We start from the raw sequence: 21,368 nt of genomic DNA on the forward strand, positions 1-21,368 counted from the left end.
CGGATAAACAAAACTGTACACTACACCGGGAAATTGCAGCATGACGTCCGGTCACTTAAGCGAAGAGAGAAAAAAACTAAGTAATCGTCTGTAAAGCAGAAAAAAAATGTTATTTTAATACGATTAAGTTAGCTTTTTATTTATTTACAAACACACTAATTGCGTATTTTGCGTGAAGAAATTCACTTACCTAGTTGTAAATGCACATTTATGAATACATCTTAAAATGTCTTTTTTGGATTTATTTACTTAAGTACCTACTTTACTAATTTAACTTTCATACTAAAAATACAATTAAACTGAAATCCATGTTATAAAAAATACACAAGAGCAATTTACTGCAATAGAATATTGATCTTTTTAAACTTGATATGCTTTTCAAAATCAGTAATGCTCAGATTTAGTTAACAGGATGATTTATAATTTAAACAACAAATAAACAAGGGTTTTATTGCACTAGAGAATACATTTCCATCTTTAAAAGAAATAAAATGTTCCTATATACCCTTGATAACAAAATGATTACAATGTATCCACTTGTACAGAGTATTTCATTATGACTTTTTTTTTGCAACTTTTTTCCCCCACTCTATGGCTCTACCACTGCAACAATATTGGTGATAAATTATATAAAAACTCAGCCAACAAAGAAGAAAACATGACAAAATATGAAGTTACAATATTCAAAAATTGTATTTATACACTGGATATACATCATTTTGTCAAACACTTATACCAGCAGCAAACATGTATGTTATATTACAAGTTTGGCATTTCTGGAAATGTACAAAGGATTAACGGCCTTCACCAACAAATGGGCAATTCCAGCGACGTGAAAGCACATATTCAAGACGTATCTTTGAGGGTCGAGCGAGAATTTTACCGTGACAAGCACTTTTTTTTTGTGAGAGGAAAAACTAACAAGAAATGAACAGATAGTTGCTCTCCCACTACAAAGTGTCCATCGCTGCTGCGGCTGCAGCACTGGATGTTTCAGATCCTGCATTCACCACCAAGCGCTCCCGATTGCCGAACACCGTAGCCACTAGAGGAAAATATCCAAAACAATTCAAGAGGATTATAACAGAAAGGTTGTTAAGTCATGAGAGAGACTAAATCTGAGGTTACGTTCACGCTGTGGACAAATGTGACGTCGTCTCTTCTTCTGCGCTTGTGAGCCTCTTTTGGGGACTTATTTGGTTCACAAAGCAGACAGATTGAGGACTAGGGCTGGGTATTGCCGCCAACCTCACGATACGATACGTATCACGATACAGGGGCCCACGATACGATACGTATCGCGATACATATGTATCCCAAATAAGACACATTTTATTTTATTTTTAAACAAAATATAGGAAAATTGGTACAATGAGACACGTGCCATGTTAAGTTTATCAATAAATAAATGTTGACATTCTTCCTCTGCTTTCATTTTTCTTAGCAAGACACAGTGTCCAATCACCGGTGAGCTATTTTTGCATTAATTGAAGGCAATTAACTTCAAAGACGCTTCTGGTTTTTATTTTTTAGGTACAATGCAAGCCGCAAAGGCAAACGTGAACTTCCGATTTAAAGTTAACAAGCAATATCGATTCTGGCGCCTGCGTATCGATACGTGTATTGTGATGAGGCCCGCAACGATATATTGCCGTATCAATTTTTTTAGCACACCCCTATTGAGGACGCAATTAATATGCAATATAAATAATTATACAGACACACAAAAAATCTGATTTAACCAAAAAATCTGAATTGAACATTAAGCCCTGCAGTGTGAACCTAGCCTGAGAGATTTTTGGTCAAACCTGCTGCGACATCGCTGATATCCCAAACCCGCAAGCCGTCCGTCTGTCCTCCGAAAGCATAAGTGAAGGGCCGATCGGGACAACATGCTGCGCAGAACACTACACCCTGCGCACACAAACATGAAATGTTGCACTTCTTCTTCTCCATCTGCATCATTGAAACGATTCCACAAAAAGTCCTACCATGTGCATGTCCCTCGAATGCAACATTTTGGGCTTGTCGCCCAAAATGTCCCAGATCTTGACGTGTTTGTCTGCTGAAGATGTGACCAAGCAGCCTTTAATCTGGCTGCTGAGATCCAAACCTGAAAATACAGAATGCAAAAGTTTCTTATAAAGTACAAATACTCCATTACTTATAGGCAAGTAGATTTTTTTCCCATGCATACCTGACACTTCATCATCATGTGCCTTCAAAGTGAAAACGGGTTTATCGGCACGAGCGTCCAGACAGTACACAAAGCCGTCTTCTGTGCTGGCCTGAAACACAACCGCAGGTCACCGCAGCTGTTCCTAATTCTTGAGACCTGAAATCACTCAGTGGCACCGACCAGGAAGGTGCATGGCGAAAAGTGATTCCACACCAGACGCTCGACTTGACCGCTGAATCGCCACGCGCGGCAGTCATCCGGGCTACGGCAATCGTACAGCAGGGCCGTCCTGCAAACAAAGCGTAGCTTCCAAAAAATGCACTCGGGCAACAAGTCGAACATATCACATACTTGTCGTAGGATCCTGACAAGAGAGTCTGCGCCTCGAATGGGTGGAAAGTCAGTGTCTGAACCTAGAAAGAAATAATAAGAGCAGGGTTAAGTCTATGGAGGACAAAAATGCCAAAATAAGTGATAATTAAAACAGATTAATTTTTTTTTTTTTTAAATCAAATATTAAATAAAAAAAATATAAACGGAAATAAAAACAACAAAAATACATACACGTAAAAATACAAAAAATAAATATACTTAAATATTTATCAATAAATAAAAATGCTCCACTCATATTTATTTATTTCATGCTGCACTGTCAGCCTGAAACCGCATCATGAAATGTTATTCAAGTGTGCCTTGGCTTGAACTATTCGCCTATTGGTCGATCAATATGTCAGTCTGTCAAACTTCGCCCATCCCACAGCATAAGACAAATCACAAAAATAATGTACTTTGTTGTTTACAGGAAGTCGTGTGAAGTTGTCGAGCAACTCAAGTCGCAAGTTGCGGTGGCAGTGGACAAGATAGTCGTCCATTCATGACCCATTTCATGCCAACGCAGTCTGCGGTATAAAATAAATAAATATGAGATCAGAGCATTTGCATTTGATTGATATTTGAATCTATTCATTTTCCTATTTATATGCACATTTATTTTTTGAATCTATTTTGGTTGTTTTTATTTCCATTTATATTTATTTCTTTGCATTTAATATGTGAATTATATGTATATATCTTTTTATTTTCACTTTTATTCATTTTTTATTTTAGCATTGCCCGCCAAAAACGTTTAATAATGTTCAGTAAAGTCATGATGTATGCCGCCATAAACATTAAATTCTGTTATCTACTTTTTTTTTTTTTCCTTTTTATTTTAATCAATGGGCAGTGCAACATCTAAGTACAGAGCTGCCTGGTCAATGGGTTGTGGAATCAAAAACATCCACTAACTATGGCCAGCAGATGGCAGCATTTTATCTCTTTTCAATGGGCTCAAGGTGTATGAAATTGCAATGAAACATGATTAATCGGATGAAATCAAATGTTTTCAAGGATGATGTGAATGATCAAAACCTTTGTAACATTAAATCTAATTCACAGAGCGTCAACCAAACAAAAAATATTAGTGTCAAAGTTACATTTTCACCACAAAAGTATCTTTTCACAAAAAAAGCTTGTTTTCTCATTTTCAATTTTCGCTCAACGTCACTCAAATGACCGATTTTCAAATGGTGATTACTAAAGAACGGAATAAGGTAGAAACATACTTTTTTTTAAATGGAAGAATGGAATCTTTCATTTGGTACTCACAATGTGAAATAATGTAGTAAAAGCACACAATATTCTGTTTGCCTTGAAAGATGAGTTAAAATGCTCGAAATCGGCTGGCACTGTGGGTTGTTTTTTTGTAGCAGTAAAAGACTTAAGGTCCTCCATATAGGTCTACGACTTGGATTCAATAAATGATAAATCCATCTATCTGTGTCATACTTTTCCAGTGTGTCTGTGTAGGGTGGTGGCGGGTTTGCCTTGCGACAGATCCCACAAGATGACCACGTCGTCAGCTGAGCCGCTGGCCAACACATTCCTGAGAAGAATGAAAAAACAAAACAAAAAAAACGGACGTCAAATATGCAATAATGGCATTTTGGAATATTCTCTCTTAAATCCAGATTGATCATGGCAACAATGACTTTTTATGCTAATAGGTTTTGCTTTATTGATGCCTCAAACATCTGAACAGTCCTTTTGTTCTATAAAATACCACCACCAATAGTGAAAATGTGCTTTTGATGACAAAATAATGCATTTTCAAAACAAGAATTTTACATTTGACAAACTTGACCAACGTCGTATTTATTTGGTCATGTGTGTGCATGAGTGAATGCGGGTATAATATGGATGTGCGTACGCGCGCTTATGTACATGTACATAACGTCATTCTTTCGATTGCTAAATTTAAATCATTTCCGCCTGTCTGCCATCTGATCTCTGTTTTTTTTTTTTTTTTGACACTTTTGGAAATAGATTTAAAATGACAAAAACCTCGATCAGTCACTATGTGCAAGAAAATGCTGTATTTCCTAAGTATCAGCATGTTTAGTTTTGATTTTTTGCTTTTGTTTTTTAGTAGCCAATGGCATTGCTTTGAGAGAACGTAGTTTCATCCAAAAGCCACAATGCTGCCATCTGTTGGCCATAGTTAGTCTTTTTAAATAAATAAATAAATAAATAAATAAATAAATAAAAACACAACTCATTTTGAAACCAGAGCTGCCCGGGACCCTTTTCTTCACCCAATGTTTAAAAAAACAAAAAAACAAAAAAACGTAGTTGACAGCTGATAACGCTCCATGTTAGGGTTCTGTTGACACCAATTGCCGTTGAAACACATTGACTTAATTATCTTGTGTATGATGAAATGTGCTATATAAATAAAATTGTATATACAAATGGACTGTACTGGATAAAAAATATTAATAAAAAAATAATAATTAAAAAAAAACAAAAACGTTTGAACTTTTAATTCAGAAACTAGAGGGAACCTCCCACAATTTCAGAATTACCTTTAATTTATAGAAAAAGCCATGGCAAAAATAAGAATAAAATGTCCATCAAAACAAGGCACCAAAAACATGTACAATTGAAGAAAATCTAAATAATAATAACAAAACAAAAGTAGGTGATATAAAGTGATGATGAGACAAGGTTGACGTTTGTCAAATTGTTGAATTTGAGTGACCTAAAATTAGGGATAGACCGATATTGGTCATTTGACGAATATCATCAGCCTTTTAAAAAAAAAAAATCTGATGGCCGATCAAAGATAAATCTAAAACCATTTTAATCTCAGGTAACTATTTAAATTTTCAGCTAACTTTATAAGAGATGCTGCATACTCTGAGAACATTCTGAACCTTTTGTTTTTGTTCAACATTTAAAAAAAAAAGAAAAGTGAAAGTTTAAGATTTCAGGTATTTTTAAATTTTTGGAAAAAAATATTTATTGTAGAAAACTATTGAGAGCTATGGTATTTACATGTTTAAGTTTCCATTTAACTGTTAAGCCGGACTGATAACCTTTGGGGCTCCCTAAGCGTTTTGTTAGAAATTTAAAAGGATATCTATTGTCTAAGATTAAAAAATATATATTATTTTGAAAAGTCTGAAAATTTGTTAAATAAACATGCTTTAAGACATTACAACAAAGTCAGGATTGGCATGTGTCTTTTAAAACATTTCAACGCCAAGATATTTTTACTGAAAACAAATATCGGCTCCAAATATCGGTTATGCCCTGAAATAACCAAAAAGGTCTATCTCTACCCAAAAGGCACTTGACTGGCCAAACGACTGCATTTAAAAAAATAACTGTTCAAGTAGACAACTGTACACCTTTATATTCCTATTTTACGCCATGTCATATTTACTGACCTGATCAGTTTGTTCCAGGACAAATCCAACACGGCATCGGTGTGCCCCTCCACAGGCTCTGCTGATGCACCCTAAAATCCACCAAAAGATGAATCCCACTCAAATAAAACACTTTTTGCTGGCAGAAAAAAAAAGTACTTGTACCTTCTTGCTGTTTTTCTTCTTCTTGGCCGCTTTTTTGCTGCCCAGAGTGAAGACGGGCTCCAGGCAGTCCACCACGTCCAGGTCCCACACGTCGATCTGCGGCGTCATGTTGCCTATGGCGGCGTAGTTGGCTATGCACACAGGGAAATATTCAACCTCTCCACAAAACCGTTTAATACCAAATGTGACAATCGAGGTTTTTTCTTTACATAGCTTCTCTTCGGGGTTGGGATCAAAGTTGAGCCACTCGATGCTTAGCGGGTACGCCGGCAACAGGATGTCGTGGTGCACGTACAGGGAGTCCTCTTCGGCGTTGTACACTGGCAATTTTTGTAATACAGATTAATTAATTGCTAGTGTTTGTTTAAAAAAAAAAATGGGAAGAGGACCTTGAAAAAAATTATCGCATATTAAATTTCAATCACAGTAAAATAAAGATTTTTTGTTTTTTTAAATAGATCAGTAGCTTGTAAATCAATGTATTATGAATGAGTTACCCAATTAATCATTCCAAATTTATTTGATTAGTCTCACTGGCTTTATATGTTAATTACCGTAGACTTCCAGGTTGCAGCAGTCTTTGTCAACCTTGCCAGACAGGATGAGGTTGTCGGTGGGCTTGATTTGGAAGTCCTCTCGCTCATATTGATCCTAAAAATGATGGTTTGTTATATTCAAAATGCTTCATATTCACTGAGCGTTCAACTCACAGTGTCTTTGAGCGTGATATATGGGTCATCTTCATTAGAGCAGAACACAGTGAGACCTGCCAGGCTGTCCCCAAGGTTGGTCGTCGCTATATTTTAGAGAAACAAGACCTAGTCAATAGACTTAAACAAATAAAAATAAATATTCTTAATTCTTCAGAACTGAAGAGGCTTGGCAGTGAAATCTTGACGCTTGTATTTCTTTAATATTTGTATGCATGTTCTCATAAATGTCTTTGCTTACAAAAGGTCGACAACAACCTTACCTATATCTTCCTCGTCATATTTATCCAAGCCATATTCTGCTAGTTCATCATCTTCATCATTTTGTGCTCCGGCAACATCCCCAGTATCATCGTCTGCTACAATGCCGCCATCCTCATCTTCCTCTTCATCTGCTGCGTGTTCCCTATTCGAAAAAAAATACACTACGTAATTGAGAAATGTCAGCACATCCTGAATATTTCGATTAAAAATACTGCACGTCAATGCACCCCAGCTCCTCTTTTGCCTCGTTGATGATGCGTTGCAGCTCCTCCTGGCTCAACTGAACCTGTAAAAGAACAATATAGTCAACTTCATATGACAAATTATAGATAAACCATTCAAGATTATGGAAACAGCGTCCGACTTTCTTGTTGACATTAGCGCTTGACAGGCTAACGCAAGCGAGCTAATCTTTCTGACTACTTTACTTACTTTATCCGGCGTTTCCTTGGCGGCACCCCGCTTCACCCAACCGATACAAGTAATTTGAGAACTCATTATGTATGGAAAAACTCTTGTAAAGCCGTAGCTAAACTACTGTATAGAAATGATAAATTCTTAACCAAAATACGCACACGGAGCTAAATCTGCCAACAAACCATGTGGTTTGTGCGCACGTTGATGACGTCAGACAATTGCAAAGGCACGCCCGTTTGATTATGAATGTGGAAAATGTGATTAAAAGTTAATATTAGAATTTAATAATGTATTTTGTGTTGTGTAAAACCTGAAGACCTCATACGCAATTAGTTAAAAGGACAATACTGGTCAAGGAAAAATAATATGAACCAAATGTGCTTTATTACCCCCATTAATGACATAAAAAAAATGACTTACAGCACACTTTTTCTTAATAAAACAATTTAATATCTCTGTATAAAAGAAGACAAGCATATACAGAAGCGAGAGGCCCTTATAGTGGTTATAGTACCATCATAAAATGTGGCAATAATACAGCACAGGTATTACAAATAACTAACACAGGTTCCAACATGCAGTCAAAAATAATGTGCAGTGCAGTGGTCACATAGTTGGAACTGTGTCCATTTAAAAAAAAAAAAAAAGTGCAGCAGAATAATTGGACTTTTCAAATACAAAAATCCTTATTTTGACAGAAACGTAAACTTTGGCAAAGTGACTGATCAGACTTCCTGTAAACATTCAATTGGACAGATTTCAAACAAAGACTATTTGCTGCTAAAACTATCCAAATGTCTCAACACTGATATACATTGTTCATATTATTACACCTTTCTCTCATGGATTGATTGTAAAGTAAAAACAAAGTGTAATCTCTATGGCTTTCAATAATACTGAAATATGTCAGAATTTAAAAAGCGTAAAGCTTATCATGTGACCTGTCTGTAACACAAATAGCAACTTAACATCATTTTCTGCTCGCTGTTTTCCAGCACATGAGTGTTTCTCCTTATATTGTCCAACTTGCTTGCTTAAATCGTCATTTAAAATTGTCAGTTTTGTTCACTTTCAGTCTTCAAAAGTCTAAATCCAGCGCAAGTTCCTCCTTTGCGGGCTTGCCGTGGGAGTTCCTGTGCGTGACGTCGTGGGTGGGCTTCAAGCGCTTGGTGACCAGCTTGAGGTTGGTCTCGTGCAGGATCACCTGGGTCAGGTACTTCTCCCGCTTGATTTGCTCTTTGACGGCGTACGGCACGTCGGGGATGACGTATGACAGGATGAACTTGGTCAGGTAAACAATGTGCTGTCGAAAGACATCCACCAGTAACTCAAAATGTTTTTTTGTTTTTTGTTTCTTTGTGTTGCTTACCTCGACAACTATAATAAACGCCATTTTGGCAGCAATCACATGCCAGTAGTAGATGTTGTACTCATACTCCTTCGGGTGCCCGGGAGGGTAGCGGAAATCTCGATACCTGAAAAAATGGGTTTGTTATGGTGGTGAGAACAAAGTAGAAATAGTTACTGTACTTATGCAGATTTTTCATGGCATGTTTGTTTGTTAGTTCCTCTTCGTACCTGCAGGTGGTGATATTGTACGGTGCGCTCAGCGGCCTGCTGTAGTTGGAGAAATCGCTGATGTTGAAGATGGACAGGGAGCTTTCGATGTAGCCCTGCATGGTTTGCGAGTCATGCTCCCCATACGGGTACACGGAGAAAGACCAGTAGTAGACCAGTCGCGGGATCATGTCGGAGGTGAAGGCGATGATCATAGCCTGGACTCAACAGCGAGGGAACCACGGTTGATGACGTCGCGGATCGGGGACGTCAAACTCGCCGGGCGGCAACTCACGTTGGTGGCGACGGCCAGGATGGCGACGCCTTGAAGGATGGGCTGCCAGGCGCCGATGTCCTGGGCCTTCTCGGGAACGATGCGGCGGAACTGCGTAGTGATTTTCCAGGCGTCCACGCGGATTTCGAACAGGTTGTTGACTAGCGCCAGGACCGGAGCCAGGGGGAAGGAGGCCACGAAGAGCGTGACAAAGCCAAACTGGATGACTAACGTGAGTGGGAAAAATATATTAGTGTGTCAGGCAATTAGAATTTTTAATCGTCATTAATCGCATGACTTCAATAATTAACTCACGATTAATCACAAATTTTATATCTGTCCTAAATGTACAACAAAATGTACAATACATTTCTTCTAATTTTTCTTTTTCTAACAAAAGTGGAGAAACATGTTAAACAACTAGAAATATGGCTGCATCTTTCAATAATTGATACAATCATTTCCTAATAATTAATAAAATTCAGTTAAAATAAAAAAAGATGTGCTGTACTGTAAAAAACGATTGTGATATTAATTTGTGCTGTGGTCATTTTCTGCCACTAGATGGCATAATTGAGTTTCTAAAACGCTGGTGACAGCTCAGTGCATTTTTCTTTTCATATGAAGAGCTATCTAATCCTGAACATGAAGTAAGTTGTGAAATTCTGCACATTTTTCAAATTGTAAAATACAACTTGACCCCAGTCTCCCCAAATATATGTATTATTATTACATTTATTCCTGCTAAATTTTCGATTGGAATTTCCCCAGTATAGGCTTTCCAAGTAAGGATTAGTCAGTAAATGCGCGTTAAAAAAAATTTGTGCCGTCAAAGGAACTTTAAATGAACTCAAAATTAACGCACTAATTTTGACACCGCTACAATATATTCATATCTACAGCATACAAACTATAGTAGACTGTATGAAGGTATTGCATTATTAATCGCTCAACACATTTATATCATCCAACCATAATTTTTCCTTATTGTCGAGTATTATACTTGAACTTCTTTATACAAATCTGCATTAAAAACATTATTAAGATTTGTTAGTACCTTACATGTGTCAGTCTTGAGTAAAAGTGCAAGAAATGAAACATAGTGATCTGATCGATGCTGTGGTAAATTATAAATGGGACTTGTCGATTGCTGCAGAAAAACCTTTTTCAACGAGTTTTACCACAGGGTCAGGATATTCCATATCAACCAATGAAGTGATAGGCAGTCCTCTAGTAGGCGTGGCTGAGTAGCTCTATTTTAGTCAAAATTATACTTGTCGTCTTTTACGCTTGAACGCTTCACTTCTTCTTACCCATTTCCAGGTACTCATAGAAGAGTCCCAGTTTGGACATGGACTGCAGCTGGTAGTCCTGCTCCCAACGAGGAATCAGCTTTTGCGACGACGCACGCGTGCAGTAGCGGAAGATCAAATTTTTCACCCACCTGTGAGATGCAAAGACGTTATCATACTTCAGCTGAGCTGGAATTGGCATGATTGGTGCTTTTGTGTATTTTGGCTTTCTTACGGTAATAGGACCTCTTGGATGTTGTTCCAGATGGCTTTGCCGCCCATGATGATTGACAACTGAGTAGTCAGTTCAATCAGACAACCACCAGGATCACACTGATTTAAAAAAAACAAAACAAAAAAAACAAAAAAAAACAGAACACAAATTCAAACATGTTCGAAGTGTAGATAGGCAACAAGAGGAAAATGAATCTTACCTCCTCGTTACGGTATTTTCCCACGAGGTACACGGGTCGTCCGGGATAGCCGACGGCTTTCCCTTTGGCGAAGGCGATGTAGAAACAAGACGAGTAGTAGTTGACGAATTGGAAGAGGAACATCTTGAGCGTCAGGCTGTTCTCATAGTCCGTCTTGGTCCTTGGCAGCTCTGATAAGTGAGAATAGCAGGTAAGGACAAAATCTGAGATTTGACCCTTGAAAAGTTGAGGAAGTTTGACCTCTCAACAAATAAAATCAGCCTCAAAGATTATTTGGGTCATTCCAGAATTGGAGGACATTTTACATCCCGCCCATCAAATTTTAAATAATCCACACACAAAATACTAAAACATGCAGTTTCTGAGTACATTTACTCGTCCTGAGACCAAATCTTAAAAAAATGAATAAACTTAGAGAAAAGAATGTTTGATAATAGTTTTTAAATTCCAAATAAATCCGGATTACCCCCTAAAATACAATTTTTTTTCTTGTTCCACCCCACCTACTGACTAGATGGAATATCAAATAAAACAGTTCAATTTTGATTTTTGTATTACCCGTACTTGTTTCATTGGTGTCTCTTGCAACTAGGGGGACATTTGTTTTTATAAGCATAATGTTTCAAATAATCATTATTCATGAAATGTGTGTCCCACAAAATGCACACTACCTTGTTACCATAATAACCTTTTTAGCAAGGTAGACAAGGAAGCAAGCTGTTAATAACATGATAAACTGGATTTAACAAACAGATTTCCAAAAGAATGGGCAGAACAAAGGTCTGTCCTCTCTTCGGTTTTTCAGATTTTTACACCATAGTTAGCCTTTATTGAATGTATCACTCGACACCATGTAAACCGTGTTATGCATAGGATCAGAATCAGACTTTTTTTTTTTTTTCTTTACTTAACTCATTTGCTCCCAAAAACGTATAAATACATCTTATTTACGTATTTATACTTTTTTTTTTTAATTTTATTTTATGCTAGAGCATACAGAAGGCTTTTGATGCAGCCTCTGAACTGAAGAAAATGGTTGAAGTAATGGTTGTTTTTACAAAAAACGGCCAGCAGGTGGCAGCAGAGTATAAGAGGTCAAGCAGAGCCATGTTGCAACAAGATGTTTTCCCCACAGTTTTAAACAGATTTGTGAATAATGATGATACTTGGCGATATTCTAATGCTAATTACTGCAAAACAGAAACAGACAGAAATATACTATTTTTTTTTTCCTGATGAAAAAAAAAAAAAGAGACTCTAATCTTTCTTTTGATAGGTTCTATTTTTTTATCGCAATAGAACACAATATTCTGTGGGCCTTGCAAAATCTGTCAAAATGTACTAAATCAGCCGGGAGCGAAGGAGATTGATTCAGTAAAAATGGCTGGGAGTGAAGGCGTCAATTTAAAATTTTTACTTTACATAAGTAAGTTTGACCTCTTGGTCAGCAGTAACATCTAGCTAAACAGCAATAGCATCTACTCCAGAGAGAAAGCTAACATTCATCCAGATTTGCAATCCAGTTACCTGGACCTGCAGAGGATAAAGAATACAAGCTTCAAGTATTTTGATATTATCTGTCGCCATGTATTGTAGTTTTTCACACCGTTTCATTTCAGCGACCCACCAAAGTTGGTGATCCAGATGGCGACGCGCTCGTATAACATGTTGAGAATCATGATGACCACGAAATTGATGAGCGATGCCGTGACAGACGTGGCCATCTGCGGCGTCACGTACTCCTTAAGGGGCTCCAGCTCCTTCAGGTCCTGCGCGCGCAGCCTCGCTGAGAAGGCAAAGAAGGCGGCCAGGCGGTACACGGTGATGGCCACGATGGACGCCACGATGAGCAGGATCTGTCAGGCAAATATCAAGACCTCATCAGGGAGGGATTTTGACTCGAAGGACCATCAATGGAAAGGATTATATTACCCAGAATAAAACTGTCCCCATTCCTATTGACACTCGAACACAGCGTCCACAGGCCGTGTATGGCACTTTTTCCTTCACCTAAATCACACACACACACACGCACGCACACACGAGACTACTGAAACTTCTGACATATTGTGATGACCAAGGTGAGATGAAACAAAGAGCGCAATTCACCCCCGTGACTGGGTTTTTCCTCTCGTATATACATTTGGCCTCGTACTCAGGCCGAGGCGGCTCCTCCTGCTCCAGGAACTCCACCGTGTCCCACTGGTATTCCAGCTCGGCCTGGTAGCGCTTCCAAAATTCCAGGAACAGTGTCACTGCAGCGGGGAAATGAGGACAAACACATCTGCTGATTAGAGGCACAGCTGAGTCATATTTAAAAAAAAAAAAAAAAAAAAAAAAAAAAAAAAAAAACTCAAGCCAGAGTGACTTACCCCAGATTGCCATGAAAACTGCAAACACCAGTGTGCCAAAATTGTCAAATATGCACAGTTTCTACAAAACAGAAGCATCACGGTTAAGACCAATATCCCTAAGCCAGTGGTTCTTATCCTGGGTTCAATCGAACCCTGGGGCTTCGGTATGGTACATCGTGTGATTCCAATATTATTGTAATCACTTCATACTGACAACGTCGAGCAAAACAAAAAAGAAAGTGGTCGGACAAATATGTGCAATATGAATTCACATGTAAAACAAAACGTATGGTGTTCCACAGGGTTCAATCGTGGGGCCTCTGCTGTTCTCACCGATTCCAACTTAAGAAAACAGCGGTGGCGGTTTTAAAGTAATCTATAAATGTGTGTGGGAAGTCCGTCGGGACTGACAGATTGTCGGGACGTCTAGTCTCGTCTATTCTTGTCCAGCACACCTCGATATCTAACAAAACTAAAGGAACACGTCTTTCAGCTGCATGGAGATACGGAAAAACTACAACACAACGCTTTTTGAATTCAAGTTGAAGAGAGCCAAATATAAGGAAAATGCAACTCTCTCTGTTCATTATGTTCACCAGTAAATTATATACCTATGTCTTGAATTTTGAGGGTGGGATCATATTTATTTTTAAATAGAGGATTCGGTGAATACGCATCGGAAACAGGCGAAGTTCAGTACCTCCAACAAGATTAAGAACCACTGCCCTTAACTTTTCATATCGTATAATATGAGCCACCAACAGCCATACAATTACTAACTGTACATATATGCAGTACTGTTTACTGACCTTTGAAGCTTCACAGGTGCTGTTTAAGCGCCAGTATTTGCACTCCTGGTCACACTGCGGGCACATCACTATTTTGCCGCCAATCTCCGGGTCGCACACCTCTTTACTGCAAACATCGCACGATTCATGTGCAGCAATTTGTTGACGAATAGCTTGCAAGCCACTCTCAGTAGAGATTAAGATATGTATACGCGTGATGAGTACCTCCATGTGCTGGTTTCTTGCGTTTTGTATCCGTATATGAAACAACTGAGACCAACAACAGCAGCAAGAGCCAGCATGATGGTGTAGAAGCCCAACCAGGCGAAGTAAATACCAATTTTCTCCCCGTAGTACTTCCTGTGAATTTTTTTTTTTTTAGAGCAGTGTTTTCTATCAAAACTTTCACATTGTAAAAATGACACAACAGAATGTCAAACAACAAATGACACAAAAAGAATTGTATACGAGTCTTGTCTCAAATTACTGATATATTTACTTTGTCAGTATCAAATATGTAGGCCTGCTGAGTTAAACAAACTATTGTTCAGTTGTAGGTCTATTGTATCAATCAGATAAATACTGATTTAGCATTATGAAGCAACAAAATATACATGAGGTGAAGGTTTTTCCTGCTGTCTACTTGGGGACTCCATCCTCACATTTCACACTGTAATATCTGTGACTGAGTGTGTGTGGTTTTCAAAGGCTGGGGCCTTGGCTTGATGAGTGACGTGGGAGCCAAGGTTATTATAGTTTTCAAAAAAGAAACAAAGTAAAGCTAAAATCTAAAACAAATTTAACTGAATGAAATAAAAATGTGTGCTTAAAAAAAACTAACTGAAACTACATTTTTATATTCATAAAACTAAGACTAACTGATTATTGCGATAATATCCTTTGGTTTTGTTTGTCAATTAATTTAATACATACTTCTGGGGTTTATTACATGCATTTATTTCGGTAGTACTGTGGCTATACAGAAGCAGGAAGGTCGAACAGACATGTTTGGGAATGTAGTTTACTTCACATTATTACATGAAGTGAAATTTTCTTTTCAGCTTTAATGCCACAAATTTGCCTTATAAAAAAACTAAAACCAATACTAAAATTAATAAATATGAAACCAAATGAAGCATTTTTGTAAAACTAATAATCATCTAACCCATACTAAAAACTAATGAAAATTAAGTGGATTTAAAAAACAAAAATCAAAACAAAATACAAACTAACAACAATGAAAAATCCCAAACTAGCAAGTGTATGAAGTCACCTGATGAGGTCTAGAGGCTGCATCTTGTAGAAACTTTTGGGGTGAGCCCATTCGCTGTAGAGGCGGAACCTCTCGTTGGGGCAGCCTTCCTCTTGCGACTTCACATTGAACCTGCACTGTATCAACACACAACACGGGATAATCATCCAAAGGAATGTCCTCCTGCGAGCAAAACGTCACACGGGTGACGGCCAACACTTACATCATGGAGAGGGTAGGCAGCTTTGTAAACGCCGCCGTCTAATAGCTTTCGGATGCCAAACTTTTTCACGCTGCCTCGTATCTCATAGGGCGCTCGACTCAGGATGTAATAAGCCTGGAAGAGAGCATCATTGCTTTTTTATTGCAATGCTGTTTGAACGCCATTTTGAGGCGCAAACTCACCATCCGGCTCCGCATGGACGACGTGAAGAAGACGTCCTTGTCCTTGACGTAGAAGTAGTCCAGGCGATCTTTCTCAAAGGGGGCGGTGAAGAACTCGGCCTCCTTGCTGATGAGGCTCTTGTCCGGGTAGAACGGCTTGGTGATGGCGGACAGCCAGTGCCACCACGGTGAGCGCTGCGACGACAGGTCGTTAGGCTGGATGGGCAACTTGATGTGCAGAACTTCGGCGTACGTGCACAGCGTGTCCCACGGCATGTGCACCTTGACGAACACCAGGTTGTCGTCCCCCACCTGGATCGGCGCCACATTCAAATTCAGGTTTGGGAAAATATGTCACACAGTCCACTTACAGTACAATATGCATGAGTCTTTTTATTTACTTTCATTGTGATTGTTATTGTTCGAGATGAATAAATATCAAATCAAATCAAAACGATTTTCTTTTTTTAAACTTCATTTACAGATGACAAGACGTAGCTGTCTGGTTTAAAGCTTAAATATGAATTGCCCACACCTGAGTTTGTACTGAAACTAGTCGACAGGAAGTCGCACACAAACAAGCAAACCTAAAAAAGAAGCCACTTACAGATCGCGTGGCCTCCAACTCCATTCCCATTTTCATCAAGCTGGCCTCAAAATACTCTCTCCGTCTCTGCAGAAGACAACAACGGACTTGATCATTACTTGTTTGAAGTGAATTTGGGACGAATTTAATCTTTTGACTTCCACTGTGGCCCAGGATATGTTCACAAGTCTTATTGTGATCATCCCATGAGAAGGAAGAACAACACAGAATACCATCGCTGTTTATTTTGGCTGGGCTGCTCTGAGGCAAGCCCTTTAAGAAATGCATTTCAAAAAGCTAATAAGTGGCTGAAGTAGATTCCGAATGGCAAACTTGGCCAAGAGATCTCCTTGAAGGGATGCGTTTGGCAACTCTGCTCTTGTACATAAGCACACAAGCTCACAAGTACTCTGCAATACCTTGCGTGCACCACCCTGTTATTTCATAACAATAGTATTCAAGAAAAGAGCAGGTTTTGGATGTTTCACCGTCTCCAACACAAAGGATTCATATGATCAAAAATACCTTTCGCCGTGCGAACGTGTGTCTCTTCTCAAACTCCTTCCTGTCCTCATCCTCGTAGACCAGGATGAAGTCGACGCGGCGGACGCCGTCGTTGAAGAACAGCGAATCGGGCTTGTCGTTGAACTCGGCCTGCGGGCAAAAGCGCGGCTCGTCGGGTAAGTCAGCAGACTGAAACTCGTACTCGTCCTCCACATGCATGTTTGGAGAGCAGAAGACGTCTACCCCGTGTGCTACGGGACGCTGATGCCACTGAGGGTTTTAAATGTCATTGTGGTTTATACAGGCAATGTGGGATGAGCAAACATTAGGACAGGCCTCCACCGCCACTCAAACATTCAAATGTGACAAAGCACGTGTAGCAACTTTCAACACTGTGGTTATTAGAGTGGATTTAGTGGTGTAAATCATCTAATTGAGATTTCCCCCCAACCCCACCCCAATATAGTGAGTGCAATTTAATATATTAATATTTAAATGATTTTTCTGCCTGTTAATCAGAATGCCATGTTTAGACTAGTGTGGGTGCATACAAAATATTATTGTAAAGTCCATTTTTGGGTTGGCATCTAACTATTAAGTAGGAATTGGTCTCCTGAAATGTTTTTTCGTATGTGTTTTAATGAATTGGTATAATATAGGATTGTAACTTTTTGTAAGTGAACTGGTGAAATAAAAGAACTTTTACATGATGTTCTGCTTTTACGGAGATGCACCTGACCTGTATGGAAATTTGTGATATGCAGAACTCACCAGTTGCACTTTAACGACCGTCGAGCCTTCCTGAATTCCGTGGTATGTTGGCAGAAACTCCTCGGGGTAAACTGTAGAAGGAAACCAAAGGTTTATAAAAAAAAAAAAAAAAAAAAAAAAAAAAAAAAAAAAAAAAGATGGATTGCTAAAAATCAGATATGAATGCACTTTGCTGTAGACGGCTAACGTGCATAAAATATCTACTGTTTCAGTAAATATGATTAGCTACAGAGACATGCAGCCTAACCACTTCCTCTCATGCACATCTGCTTGCCGCACAACAATCTCACACTAAACAGTGATGCAAACATATGCATTCTTTGAGTGTTGGTTATTTTAGCCCAGGTTGCATGTTCCAACATGCAGCATGGCCTGTTTGATGTCCTCCCAGGGACGTTTCACACTTTCACATTTTTAACGTACCGGGTGAGATGCTCTTCCTGCAATTGCTTTTTATTAAAGAAGCCTCACCTTTCATTTCATTAATTTATCTGCGACACGGAACTAAAACAGAAATGGATTTAAGTGATTCGGCATCAGAAAGATCCACATTTTATTATCAGGAAGGGCCAGCAGGCAAGTCTAGAATAACATTTTACCTCCGACAATTTTGTGTTGGGGTTAAAGTGTCAGATGCCTGAAATCCGAGGCTGTTCCAAGCCTTTTTCCTCGGAACAACTTTACACCGGATCCTACGAGGAAATCTATGCTTGATCGATGCTGCAACTAAACGAGCCCTCACCGAAAACTTAGTCATCCAATACATATTGGGATTATGACACGTTCAAAAACAGACATCACACATTACCATCATCATCATTGAAAACAGACGATAATACTTAAATAAGGTCCTCTATAGGGGGATCCTTTATGACGTCATTGTTTATGTTTTGTGCGTTGCATCACGGGAGCTGAGTGGCAAGAAACGGAGTGTTTTACATGTAGTTTGATGGTTTTGCACATTTGGAGTATTAAGAGAGGCAGATGGGTCATTCTTGTTGTGCCATCAATTGTAACCGTTGCGGACCTGATAAAAAACTTTATCGCATTCCCGTTGAAAGGGGATGCGAAAAAAGAAAGAAATGGCTGCAAAGTAGAAAAATGCATACCCTTTCGTTTTGTCTTCTTTATTTCCCGTGATGGAGTTTTCTTGTACAATGCTAGTTTCCATATGAGCAAAGGTGATTTGGGGCATATGCTTGAGATATTGTACAATATACTCTGCAATCCATCTTGCTTCTAGTGCTAAATATAAGGACCCGAAGTTGATTGAATTACCAGTGATGACGTCATTTCCGTTTTTTATGTGGGGGAAAAAAAAAAAAAAAAAAAAAGGTCCATTGTGAGTACTACTTCCTGTCTGTGTTTCAGCAGGGAGGGTCACACTTTTCTATACTGTTGTCATGTTTTCAGTCTTAATCATTCTTCCAGTGCGTGAGTGTGAATAATTGATAAGCCATTAAACCAAAGTGCACTCACTGATTTTGGTGGAGGAGGTGGATCAATAATACATATAAAATTTGTGTAAAATGAGCTACGTCATACAGGACATGCGCACAATCTCAACAACATGAGCTGTTCAGAAAAATTCAAAGAATGCATGTGGGTAGAAAGGCACAATTTATGGCACCAAAAATTGTCTGGAGCTTTTTATGTATTACAATGCAAAAGCATAATTCTGAGTGTAGTTGCGCGACATAGTTAGTAGTTAGAGAGAGAGCGAGAGAGAGAAAAAACATAGGTGCCACTATATCTTATAAAAAATGGTTTATATATTATAAAGCTTTTCTAGAAACACGAAGATACAAATCAACTATGTACAACTAAAAGTATATTGCGGTGAATAATTCAATTTTTGAAGCAAAAAAATGGTTTCTTCTACTTTCTGCTCTGTGTCATGTTCAATTTTTGAATTTTAATACCCCCGTTTCAAAAACAAGCAAAGGGCATCGAAAACGGCTCTTGTTTTGGTCCGGAATGTGGAGATGGGTTTTGGTCGCTGTTCAGTCCAGGGGTGGATCTAGTCTCGTGGGATATAGGCCCGAGGCCAGCCAAAAAATTTTGCCCTATCACTTTAAAGTCACAGTGTGTAACCTTTAGCTAATAGTGGCATCTAGCATCACAGCTGGGGCCTGCAGGTGGTCGTTGTTGAGTCCAGCGATTCGGACCCCCGTCACTTGCCACCTTCTGCTTTACTCAAGCAAGTTTTTACTAGCTTTTTTTTTTTTTAAACTAGCTTCTCCTGCTAGCCGCTCTTGCTCCCCACTCTAGCCCATTGTTCTGACTAACTCCCACTAGCCTCTCTAGTTAGCTGCACCGGCTAAATCCGTCTCGCTCGATCTTTCTGCGTTGTTTGCTGGGCTTCACATTGGCTGGCCAAGTCGCCGTCGCTCACCGAGATACTCGTTTGCTCACGCAAAATAAGAATTGGTCGTAGGCTTGCAGAGTGTGGTCTCTTCTGAGGCATCGTAGTGTGGCGTGCGTCTAAATGCATGTGCTTTGGCTGCATTCTATGCTATAGTGACATCTGGTGGTCACGTACTACACACTGTACCTTTAAACAGAAAGTTCCTATGTAGTAGTTTTCAAAAATATCTACAAAATATAAATAATACATAATTGATTGCTTTGAAAACAGATGGACGAGTCACTAACATGCCCACAAAGCAGCCGCCTGTCAGTTGCACAAACGAACAAGTTTCCTCTTTAAAGACAGGTTGGACTTCATTCTGTCCCACATCTAAGTAAGATGCAGAGCGGTTCCTGCACTCATGGAATGGAAGCAACAACAAACAAGCTGTTGCTAGGCAGAACCACAACATCCAAGAACATGTCAGAGGATTGACCCATGTGACATCCCTGAGGGACACGAAAGGGCTTTTTTTTTCTTTCTTTTTTTTCCCAGGGCATGCAGACACGCCCCCACTGGTTTAAAACGTACAATAGTTAGTGTTGCCAGCTAGTCACAACAACAGCGTTTACTGTAAATGGTAATCCACACTGATTTGATTTCAACACACGTTGATAAAGTCATGACTCACGGAGCATGGAATTGACTTCCCCTGCCACATCACATGTGCGCTTGCGTGGCCTATTGTCTGATTAAGTTTCCAAACAAAATAATATTCAATAAAAAGTACAATAAGCGTCTCAAGTGTTTGTCTCACCGACGTCTTCCTCTATCATTTCCAAGCGGGCATCTGCCTCTAGTTCTTCGGCGTCAGAGACGGACTCCATCTCCAGGATGTCGTTCTCCATTTTCGCCTCGGAAAGTTTTCGTTTACGCCCCCCGGGCCCTCCGTAGCTTGTTTGGATATCGCAGCAGCTTTAACGGCGCCGGCCCGCGTACATTCTTAAGTTAATTTGCCAACACTGACCAACCGTTCAGTGCACTTTGGACCAAGTTTAGACTTGAGAGAAGCGGTACGAAACGGGTGGGGTCGAAGGAGGAGGAGGCGCGACGTTCCATTTTCCACCGGAAGTCCAAATTTGGTTAAATACGATGACGTCAGAGCCAGTCGGACAACCAAGATGGCATCAGGCAGCCTCCGTGAAATCATTCGTGATTAGAGTGAAATATTTTTTTTTTAACACTTTTAAATGTATATTGCAGAATCACGCTCTAATTATAGCCATTTAAACTTGCTTCCCACAAAAATCAAAATTCGTTATTGACTTGATGATGCGT

The 21,368-nt window shown here is 39.2% G+C and overlaps 2 protein-coding genes across 2 annotated transcripts; both read right to left on the reverse strand.

Annotated features, from left to right (window-relative positions):
• Positions 1-669: 669 nt before the first annotated feature.
• pwp1 (PWP1 homolog, endonuclein) lies at positions 670-7,686 on the reverse strand. The gene is made up of 15 exons (XM_077499980.1): positions 7,500-7,686; positions 7,295-7,353; positions 7,067-7,209; positions 6,804-6,889; positions 6,648-6,744; positions 6,303-6,413; positions 6,094-6,224; positions 5,950-6,020; positions 4,007-4,103; positions 2,531-2,592; positions 2,360-2,468; positions 2,198-2,288; positions 1,992-2,113; positions 1,809-1,914; positions 670-1,045 (listed from the first exon to the last, which is right to left on the reverse strand). The coding sequence occupies exons 1-15, from the start codon at positions 7,563-7,565 to the stop codon at positions 951-953; spliced, it is 1,446 nt and encodes a 481-aa protein (XP_077356106.1). The 5' UTR covers positions 7,566-7,686; the 3' UTR covers positions 670-950.
• A 163-nt stretch (positions 7,687-7,849) lies between these two features.
• Positions 7,850-21,142, reverse strand: ano6 (anoctamin 6). The gene is made up of 20 exons (XM_077500291.1): positions 20,848-21,142; positions 17,681-17,751; positions 16,931-17,059; positions 16,427-16,492; positions 15,841-16,131; positions 15,659-15,772; positions 15,457-15,572; positions 14,409-14,543; positions 14,205-14,310; positions 13,414-13,474; positions 13,151-13,296; positions 12,974-13,051; positions 12,669-12,897; positions 11,042-11,211; positions 10,843-10,940; positions 10,629-10,759; positions 9,337-9,542; positions 9,063-9,259; positions 8,854-8,959; positions 7,850-8,787 (listed from the first exon to the last, which is right to left on the reverse strand). The coding sequence occupies exons 1-20, from the start codon at positions 20,936-20,938 to the stop codon at positions 8,563-8,565; spliced, it is 2,766 nt and encodes a 921-aa protein (XP_077356417.1). The 5' UTR covers positions 20,939-21,142; the 3' UTR covers positions 7,850-8,562.
• Between the last annotated feature and the right edge of the window lie 226 nt (positions 21,143-21,368).

This window comes from Festucalex cinctus, chromosome 16 (genome assembly GCF_051991245.1).
Source record: "Festucalex cinctus isolate MCC-2025b chromosome 16, RoL_Fcin_1.0, whole genome shotgun sequence".
NCBI classification, from domain to species: Eukaryota; Metazoa; Chordata; class Actinopteri; order Syngnathiformes; family Syngnathidae; genus Festucalex; species Festucalex cinctus.